General features: G+C 41.5%; 1 protein-coding gene across 1 annotated transcript; it reads right to left on the bottom strand.

Annotated features, from left to right (window-relative positions):
- Positions 1-371: 371 nt before the first annotated feature.
- On the bottom strand, positions 372-10,543 carry ckma (creatine kinase, muscle a). Its single transcript, XM_062046426.1, has 8 exons — positions 10,406-10,543; positions 7,904-8,112; positions 6,513-6,667; positions 6,312-6,444; positions 5,114-5,285; positions 1,169-1,292; positions 905-1,094; positions 372-834 (listed from the first exon to the last, which is right to left on the bottom strand). The coding sequence occupies exons 2-8, from the start codon at positions 8,094-8,096 to the stop codon at positions 656-658; spliced, it is 1,146 nt and encodes a 381-aa protein (XP_061902410.1). The 5' UTR covers positions 8,097-8,112; positions 10,406-10,543; the 3' UTR covers positions 372-655.
- Between the last annotated feature and the right edge of the window lie 293 nt (positions 10,544-10,836).

The following is a 10,836-nucleotide window of genomic DNA, read 5'->3' on the forward strand; positions in this document are numbered from 1 at the left end:
CTTCCACTCTCTCCATCTTAAAAAAAACAGTTGGCCCGCCAAGGGTCGTCTTTTGGAGCGGGGGGTGGTACTGTCATGATCTGGCAGTCAGCCTGTTTACTTTTTGTTGCAGTGCCGGGTTTTTCGGGCTACGCAGCGGAGCCACCTTCGCACACACCTGCTACCCATTTCCTCCTGACTACTTAAGCTCTCCAGTCCATTCACTTGGTGCCAGTTGATTCCTGATGCTTCACCCTTCCAGTTGTGTTGTAAGGCCGATCGTGACACTAGTATTGGTTCAAATGTAATCCTGAAGGCAAGTTTTGATACAATAGATCAGTACTGATATTTTTAACACATCAAAATAAAAATCCAAAACAGGTGAATTTGTTTCATGGGTCACTTTTTATTGAGCGTAAACAGTTTTCATAATCGTTACTTTTACAACAAAAAGTGGGTGTTTCCCAATTTGTTAGGCGAGCCTAGCACAGTGCATGTTGATCCCAGGATGTTACCAATCAACACAAGAAAACTTGAAAAGAGAGGACGAAGAAAAAAGAGGTGAGCAGAGTCAAGAGTCTCTTGATGAGCTGCTGTTTCCTCTGCGCGCCCACCAGTTGTCTGGATCCTACATGAGATGTTCACGATGGGGGAAAAAAAACAGAATTGCTTCTCTTTACTTCTGGGCAGGGATCATGCTGTCAATGACTTCTCCCTTCTCCAGCTTCTTCTCCATCTCCACCATCAGCTTGACACCGTCAACCACCAGCTGGACTTGCTCCACCTCGGAAGAGCCCAGACGATCGGCGTTGGAGATGTCGAATATGCCGCCCACGGAGGCCGTGTCCACGCCACCTTGAGAGGACGAGAGCGAAAATTTGGTCAAAAACTTCACAGAAAAAACAGAAACAAGCGAAGGACATACCTTGGCCACGCTTCTGCAGGCGCAGTCTGGTGAGGATCTCATCAAACTTGGCGTGTGTGCTCAGCTTGGGCAGCTTGACGTGGACGCCGCCTCGCAGGCCAGTGCCCAGGTTTGAGGGGCAGGTCAGGACGTAGCCCAGATGCTCGTTCCACATGAAGCCATGGTTGTGCTTCTTGAAGATCTCCTCAATCTGCCGACAAATCAAACATCAGAGGATGCCTACAGTCTGCTTTTGCTGCTCCTTAGCAAGTCTTATCGTTGTACCTTCTGAAGACCAACGCAGAAACGCTTGAAGACCTCCCTCATGTTGCCGCCTTTCTGCATGGAGATGACACGCAGGTGATCCTCCTCATTGACCCACACCAGGAAGGTCTTGTTGTCGTTGTGCCTGGATGGAGTTGTAAGAAGGACTGTGTTGGGTACTTCTTTTATTAGCATGCTATGCTGTACTGTAGGTGACATTTCATTATGGATCAAATATCTGCAAATAAATCATCTGATAGCCCAAAAATTAGAGAGGACCTAAAATGGAACCTTGAGGAACACCACTAGTATAACTAAAGAAGTTGAACACATGACTACTGACTGCATCGAAGCAAACAAGCTAAGGCAACCCCGTAGTTACATAAATCACATTACGAAAAAAAGTGTAACTGCAAAAAAGGAGAGGACTTAAAGGGCTGCCTTACAGAACGAGGGACGACTGTACATACTTTTAATATTTTGTAGTCTGAAATGTTAAAAAAGGCTTAATGAAGTAAAAAAAAATTTAGGACACCTTGTGGCCACAATAATTTGCTTTTATGACGCGGAAACATTTGTTACTGGAAACGTTCTCATACACTCTGCCCTGTAGACTGTGTGCGCAAGTATTATGCAACTATAATCATTTGATACTACAAATGTGTTTTAGACTGCAATATTGTTCAATTAGGAACAGTTTTGTCTAGCTTGTCTAAGCTGTTGTGTAGCTGCTGGCTCTTAGTAGCCTATAGCCCAGTGTTTTTCAACCTTTTTTGAGCCAAGGCACATTTTTTGCGTTGAAAAAATCCGGAGGCACACCACCAGCAGAAATCTTTAAAAAAACGAAACTCAGTTGACAGTAAAAAGTCGTTGTCGCAATTGTCGGATATTAATTCAAACCATAACCATAACCAACCATGCATCACTATAGCACTTGTCTCAAAGTAGGTCTACTGTCACGACCCGTCACATCCCGCCGTCACATCCCGCCGTGACTTATTTTGAGTTTCTCTGTGTTTTCCTGTGTGTAGTGTTTTAGTTCTTGTCTTGCGCTCCTATTTTGGTGATTTGTCATGTCATGTACGGATGTACTCTGTGGACGCCGTCTGCTCCACACGCTGTAAGTCTTTGCTGTCGTCCAGCATTCTGTTTTTGTTTACTTTGTAGCCAGTTCAGTTTTAGTTTCGTTCTGCATAGCTTTCCCTAAGCTTCAATGCCTTTTCTTAGGGGCACTCACCTTTTGTTTATTTTTGGTTTAAGCATTAGATACCTTTTTACCTGCTCGCTGCTTCCCGTTGTTTCCGACATCTACAAAGCAATTAGCTACCGGCTACCACCTACTGATATGGAAGAGTATTACATGGTACGCAGAGCTCTAGGCAGCACCGACAATCAACAACAACACATAATTTGCAGACTATAATTACTGGTTTGCAAAAAATATTTTTAACCTAAATAGGTGAAATTAGTTAATCCCCCACGGCACACCAGACTGTGTCTCACGGCACACTAGTGTGCCCCGGCACAGTGGTTGAAAAACACTGCTATAGCCTACCGTGTTTACCTTTTGTAAATGACTTGACTACGTTGTGTGCTAATTGGAGGACATTTAGATGGTAACTGGCTGTCCAGTTTTGCACAAGTAAACACTGCAGGACTGCTTGTATCAGAGATTTTAGATGCTGTATTTGTTTACTGGCCCGTTGCATATTAAAATAATACAAATAAAGGCTATAGAGCATGGGTGTCAAACTCTGGCCCTTAGTGGGATATGTTTCTTAAAACATTTGTATGCACATGCAACACTTAAAACCTTTAGTATATCAGTATGTGGAATTAAATTATGAAATGGATCATGGGTGTCAAACTCTGGCCCGCGTAATTTCACTTGGCCCTTAAAACGATATCAAATTAACACTAGAGCTGGCCCGCCGATTATATACAGCGGCGGTGCCGCGGTAACACCGCATTCACCACTATTTCTCATACTTGCCAACCCCCCGGGAGACTCCCAAATTTCAGTGCCCTACCCGAAAATCGTCACGTCCGCTTTTCATCCAGTCCAACGAGTGCTGGCCGAGTCACTTTATATGTGCGGCTTCTATATGCACACACACGTGAGTGCAACGCATACTTGATCAACAGCGATACAGGCTACACTGAGGGTAGATGTATAAACAACTTTAACACTGTTAGAAGTATACGCCACACTGTGAACCCACACCAAACAAGAATGACAAACACATTTCGGGAGAACATCCGCACCGTAACACAACATAAACACAACAGAACAAATACCCAGAACCCTTTGCAGCACTAACTCTTCCGGGACGCTACAAGGTGTGTGTGGGGGGTGGCGGGGTTTGGTGGTAGCGGGGGGTGTATTTTGTAGCGTCCCGGAAGAGTTACAGAAGCCGCACATATCTTGTGATTGGGCCGGCACGTTTTTAGAATGGATGAAAAGCGGACGTGACGACAGCTCGTAGAGGACCTTAAAGGCAGTGCCTTTAAGGCACGCCCCCAAGACTGTGGTCCGGGTGGACTACGAGATATAATGACTGATGAACACCTTCGTTCGATAATGAAGGTTGCCTCAGCTCAAAGCCTGAGCCCCGACATTAATGAACTAGTATCCAAGAAAAGATGGCAGGTATCTGGCTTGGGCACATCAGATTAGATCAGTGTGTTGCAAACTGAGCAGTTTAAAGTCCTGAATGGTTGGTTTATTCATTGTTATTTTATTTTCAAATTTATTAGCCTGTGGAAAAAGTTAATGTTGATATTTACCTCAGAAGGCTGCAAATAGAAAAGAGGCATTACATTTTTATTTAAATTGTATTTGATATGCCCTTGATATTTTTTAATTATTATTATTATTATTATTTGAAACTCGATTTTTGCATGTCACTATAAAGTTATATAAGCCTTGCTTGTTCAATATTCAATGCAAAACTTGTTTGGGTCCCTATTAAAAGGTTCATTTGTTCAACCTTGGCCCGCGGCTTTGTTCAGTTTTAAATTTTGGCCCACTCTGTATTTGAGTTTGACGCCCCTGCCATAGAGAATAAAGACCCACATTAGAACGTAAAATGAATGCTTTAGCACTGCACTGAAAATAAGATTTCAAAAAGTTAGCATGCACATGTCCTGAGCAAAACTTTACTTGGATGCCCTTCCTGATCCACACCCATTACAAAAAATGTTCACACTTTATTGTGTGAAATGTTTCTTTTATGCTGTTTCACTCAAACTTTAATTGTAATTATTTTTAATGATATCATAGTATAATGCATGTTTTGTTAAAAAGTATAGACATTTAAAGCGGTGCCTCAGTTTTCGTACCCACCACTCGTTATATGATTCAGCTAAAAATGTTGCCAACATTTTGCCCCAATTTTTGTACACCGTTATCTTTGGCCAAACATTGCGCGCGACAAACCAGTCTGCTTTCTCACAAATTTAGCGGATAAACCAAGGCGTTTTTTATTGATTATGACTGCAAAAAAAGCCACCATGGGGCAAAACAAAGTTGTGTGTGCCAGCATTTTACGTTGTACTCTGCATGCAGAAAATGTATTCTCAGAAATGTGTTTTATGTTCATATTTATGGGTGTATGGGTCAGATTAATTGGAGTTGCATTATTTCTTATGAGGAAAAAATTATGAGTTTTTTTGTACAAGTCGGTCTTCGTCGGATCTTTTGGGACGGATTATTAACAAAAACAGCTCAGTACGACTGTATTTAATTTTTTTATATATATTTTAAAAAACAATTAAAATGTAATTATTTTTGCATTCAAAAAAATATATAATTTAATTGATGTTTATTATTTGTTGTTTTTTCTGTTTATTTCCCTAATAAATAATAACATTTGTAGTATGATGGGATTGTTTCATGACATACCTGTGGTAAGCAGTTTATTATTCTATTTGGACACCCCTGCTATAGTTAGTTGTTGTACTTACATGATGCCTCTGGCGTCAGGCCAATCACGGGCCATACCAGCGCAGGTGAGCAGAGGGGAGACGGGCTTGTCAAACAGGAAGTGATCAGCAATCAGCTGCTCCTGCTCAGCATCAGTCATGGACTTCAGGGGGTAGTACTTGCCCTTGAATTCACCATCCAGGCTGGTCAGAGCTAATGGGATACATATTGTTAGGATGTAATTGATACTGGGGATGTGCCAATCAATCGGCTACCAAAAGTATGTGATCGCCATTGACGACTAATGCCTCTTGATACCAATCACTAGAGCCGATCCCCTCTGGCTAATATTGCCTTTATTTTTAGTCCCTCACTTGACAATCTAGCAGCTAATTACAGTATGTGTCTCTGTACAGTGTGGCGCTTCTCCCCTAAGTTAATAATAATCACCTTCATTACGGCAAATACACTTAATTTCTGAATATCTTAAGTACCATTATCACTGGAGGATGAGGCTAAACATGTTACACACCCAAAGCAAGCCAGGAGCGGGCATGCTAAAGCTAATATAGCTGCTAAGCTAGCTAGTATCAACAGAAGAAATGAGTGCTTAATAAAGTTTAAGAAGTGTAGATGGAAGCACGTTACAGCAGAAAGTTAGCAGATATTAACAGAAAACCAACAATTAGATTAATAAGAGTCTAATAATATATGTAACACCAGCTGTTGGTGTGTAGCAGCCAGTAAACACATAAAAAGGGGATCAAACCATAAATTGGTGGTGTCGATACCAAGGTTAATATCAGTGTACGATTAATACTAGAGTGATTAGATTGATATTTTTTTCAAAATCTTTTTTGTTTGTTTTTGTTACAGTAACAAACTCAGAGAATAAGTTGCTGGACACCAAAAGATTTTGAGGGCAAAAAGGATTTCAAGGAGTATTTGATAGTAGTTTATAATTTTGTTAATTTATTGTGTAATATTGCCTTTGTTTTGATCAAACAATTGTAACTAATAAAAGGAATAGGGAAATAGTTAAAATATGATGCTGATATTGTTAAAAATCTCAATAGCACTCACCATAAATCATTTACAAAGGTACAGTTAATACATGTGATTGGTATTGGTATCGGCTGATCTCACTCATGAATGATTGGTATCGGAATCAGCAGCATAAATGCCTGATTGGAACATCCCTCACTGACACAGTACACATGTTCATTCGAATGCGCCTACCCTCAACAGACAGCTTCTCAATTGCTCGGCGCTCGCCACGGCTGTTGTGGGGGGGCAGGGTGAATCCCTTGATGCTGCGGCCGGTACGCACGCGGCTGGACAAAACGTAGTTGGGGTCCAGGTCATCGCCGCCCTATATCAACAATCATCAAATTCAAAAATCCTGCATCTTTTTCAAGCACCCATTTTGTTGTCACAGACCTTCAGGTTCTCAAAGTTCAGGTCAGTCTTGTGCTTGTCAGTGGGCTTGTATCCACCATGACGGTCGGAGATGATGGGGTCCAGCAGGTCCTTGAAGACTTCATAGGACTCCTCGTCACCAGCGACACAGCCAACAGTCATGATGAAGGGGTGACCTATGGAGTGAAGACCAATGGCAGATAAATGATTGCTTTTTTTCTCACTGGCACTCATCGAAGGCGGATTCTTTCATTCCCCCTCCCTTAGCTCTCCTGCTTGCTTCTTTATTTTGTCTTAACCTTCTTTTACCCTTTTTTAAACAATGGAATTGATCAACTGACCTCTTAACGAAATTGGCAAGATCCCGGGTTTGGGGGAACCTGCCTGTCTTGACGTAACGGTTGTTGCTGGACACACGGCAGACTCTTGGGAAAAGAGGAGTGCCGGGTGCCTGGCGACCATTTCAGTGGAGGACATTGAAGATATCAAACTATTCAGAACCATGATAACAGGACATATGCTGATTGGAGTAAGCGTTGCCCTGGTGTATCGACAAATTGGAAGATGCTGGCAGCAGTTCAAAGTATACCCTAAAGCTGCCACAAATGACTGGAAGATGCGAGCAGAGCTCTGGGCACTCAGATTTTTGCGATTTTGACGACATCTTGGAGACGCCGGCTGCTCTGATGGCGAAGTATGATGAATTTGAGGACCAAAAATAGACAATTAGAGTGAAAAGTTTAAGTCTGTTTTCGTTCGCTCTAACGAAAACATTCTAATCTGGATTGTTTTCTCTGGCTGCGAGCGACGTGGCAAGGTCGTTTCCTCAAGACCCTCCGAGAGGAAAGTGGAGTGAGGACGCAACAAACTCCTTGCTTGTCACTAATGGACAAACACCTGTTGTTTGTCGATTTTTGTTGGACTGACTGACTGTGTTATAGCGTTTGCGGGAGCACCAAGGTCGCGGAACAGGCTTACACACACACAGATACCTCCAACCCTCATCCCATGCCTTCGACGCTTCACTCCACGTGGTATGACGGAAAACAAAACAACGCCCGTAGTGCTGGCAGCTCCGGGTCGGACGCCCGCTCCCTCACCCCTTGTTGAAAGTCTTGAGTTGTACGTGGTAATATGTATATGGTCTTTTGCTATCAAGTTTTTTTCCCTCACTCCAGACTGCCCTCCATGGGAGGCCAGTCTGAGATCAACTTTTTTTTACTCATCCTCCCCCTGTTTACCTTCTTCCCACCTTTTACAGGGAACCATAAGTGGCGACCCATTTGCGTTCCTGTCGTTACCTTGTACGTGTGTCTGCTCTCAAATGAAATTTCCTTGTACTTGTGCAATGATAATAAAAAATCCTTCCTTCCGTCCTTTCTTTTTATTTATTAATAAACTGTTAAGCTTACCGGGGTTGTCGATACCAGTCTGGATGACATCGTCCAAGGTGTAGCCACTGGGAGTTTGCTTGTCCCTCATCTTGCCATACAGCTCCTTGGTCAGAACCTTGGCCATGTGGTTGTTATGCTTGGACAGGTTAGGGAACTCATCCTCAACTTTGTAGTTGAGCTTGAAGTTGTTGTGGGTGTTTCCGAAAGGCATGGTAGCTTTTCTAACACTGAAAAAGAAACAAACACAAGTTACATAAACTTCTTCAAACTCTGACCATTGAGACAGGATGTTCTTGGTAAAACTCTCAGAAATCAAAACATTTCTAGAAACGGTATAACTCGGCGGAGAGTCTCAAGCTAGGGCACAGCTTGTAAAATATATTGTAACTATTGTATAAATAAACACTGTTGGTTGGAGTTGTATATGTCTAGCAGCGAGAGAGCTAATTATGTTTTAGTATAAACCAAACATTAAAAATTTGGTCACCAAAGATAACTTGGTTGGTGTTCTTTTAATTGAATTAATAAGAACATTTCAAAAGTCTATACAAATGTGCATTCTTCCATGATCATCTGTTTTTTTCTTTGAGTTAGTGTATCTTTTTGTCTTGAATAATTTTAAAAAAATTAAGAAAAAAAAATTATATGGGGGAAAACACACAAAAAAACATTATGACACCGGTACTAGAAATTTCTATTTAAAGACAAGACCGTGGACTGGCATGTAGGGGAAAACAGTGTGGTGTGTACTCTGCGTTTGTATAGAAAAATATATTGATACTTGATTATCTATTGTTTTTTTGTCTGTTTGTTTTGTTTTGTTTTGTTTTGTTTTGTTTTGTTTTGTTTTGTTTTGTTTTGTTTTGTTTTGTTTTGTTTTGTTTTTGACACATGATACAACACCACACAGTTTTTTTCCCTACAAGCCAGTCCCAAGGCTAGTCTTTAAATAACACTGTCCGGTTCCGGTGTCAATATATGAAAAGCAACATCTGGTTTGACTCTGTTTTATTCATTTCTGCTGACTGGTGATTTTATTTGTAGCAAATATAAAATTAAAATAAACTTTTTTTATAGAATATTATATCAGTGATAAAAAGATACACTGACCTGACCTAGCTCAGGTCTTAAAAGAGTTTGAAATAATTATCCGTAACTTTTGCTTCAGGCTTCTTCTGCTTCGAAAAGCTTGTTATACAACTGACCTGGTCGACGCGTTATTGCCACCCAGTGGCTAGAGGCTGTAATCTCACTTGTAAAACAGTCATGCCCTACTGAAAATCAGGGTTGTGTTTTTTGTGTTTAAAATAAATAAATGCATTAAGAGATGAGTAAATAAATAATATACCGTATTTTTCGGAGTATAAGTCGCACCGGAGTATAAGTCACACCTGCCAAAAATGCATACTAAAGAAGGAAAAAAACATATAAGTCGCACTGGAGTATAAGTCGCATTTTTTGGGGAAATGTATTTGATAAAACCCAACACCAAGAATAGACATTTGAAAAGCAAATTAAAATAAATAAAGAATAGTGAACAACAGGCTGAATAAGTATACGTTATATGAGGCATAAATAACCAACTGAGAACGTGCCTGGTATGTTAACGTAACATATTATGGTAAGAGTCATTCAAACAACTATAACATATAGAACATGCTATACGTTTACCAAAAAATCTGTCACTCCTAATCGCTAAATCCCATGAAATCTTATACGTCTAGTCTCTTACGTGAATGAGCTAAATAATATTATTTGATATTTTACGGTAATGTGTTAATAATTTCACACATAAGTCGCTCCTGAGTATAAGTCGCACCCCCGGCCAAACTATGAAAAAAACTGCGACTTATAGTCCGGAAAATACGGTAAACTAAAAATAAATCTTTAATCGATAACGACCTGGTGCTGGTGGCCCAAGGTTATAAGAAGCACAGGTCGAGGACAGCTGCAGTCATGTTATCTGCTGGCACAAGAATCTTGGTGGCATGTGCCGTGCCATTTACAATGTATCACATGTCCAGTTGAAATAGAGTAGGTGGCAGGTGTGTGCGTGTGTGTGTGTGTGTGTGTGTGTGTGTGTGTGTGTGTGTGTGTGTGTGTGTGTGTGTGTGTGTGTGTGTGTGTGTGTGTGTGTGTGTGTTGGTATTTTTAGCGTCAGCACAGCTGCCCGCCTGTCTTAAAATGACACTCTACAGTCTACACACATGCTACACGCACTTTGACTCTACCTTGTTCTAATATGACCATAAGTGCGCAAGTCATGCATTACCGTCACCACATCAACTCCCAGCTTTTTTTACTTCCTGAGAGCCTGCAGCGTCCTCTGCAGTGTTTTTAGTCTACCAATTCTGAACAAACATGTTACGTTATGCATGCCAACCGACGTCCACAGCAGAGGATTCTGGTTCTCTGCAGGATATTGTATCTAGTGAGATGTTCTTTTTGTTGTTTACCAAAGATTAGAGTTGTGCATGTGTCCTTAAGTTAAACAAATGTATTTCAGAGAGCAATACTTACCTTTCACACTAGACAAGAATAAAGGTAACAGTCCTTGGGATCAGATCCTGTTCACCACGGCCAAAATAGGGGTCACCCGACTATGTAGGGCTTCGCTTCCCGCTTATATACCAGACACACAATCGCCAGCTTTGCTCTTGCCATTTTAGTGCCTGCTGCGCTCTGATTGGCCAGAGCTCATGCACCAATACTCTTGATACACACTTTATGACAGGGACACACCTCAGTCATCCAAGAAGGGCGCCCACAGCTGTAGCGTTACCACCCCGCCAACCCGCCCAAACATAGCGCTGATGGATGGCGTGAGTATCTGAGGAGAGAAGGGGGAGGTGAAAAAATACCTAAAAAAAAAAAGCTGAATTGGACTTTTGTAAAAGTCGGTCACAGAGCAGGGGTCTTGGTGGTAAGTGTCATACGCCCACGATACAAAG

This window comes from Entelurus aequoreus, linkage group LG05 (genome assembly GCF_033978785.1).
Source record: "Entelurus aequoreus isolate RoL-2023_Sb linkage group LG05, RoL_Eaeq_v1.1, whole genome shotgun sequence".
Taxonomy (NCBI): domain Eukaryota; kingdom Metazoa; phylum Chordata; class Actinopteri; order Syngnathiformes; family Syngnathidae; genus Entelurus; species Entelurus aequoreus.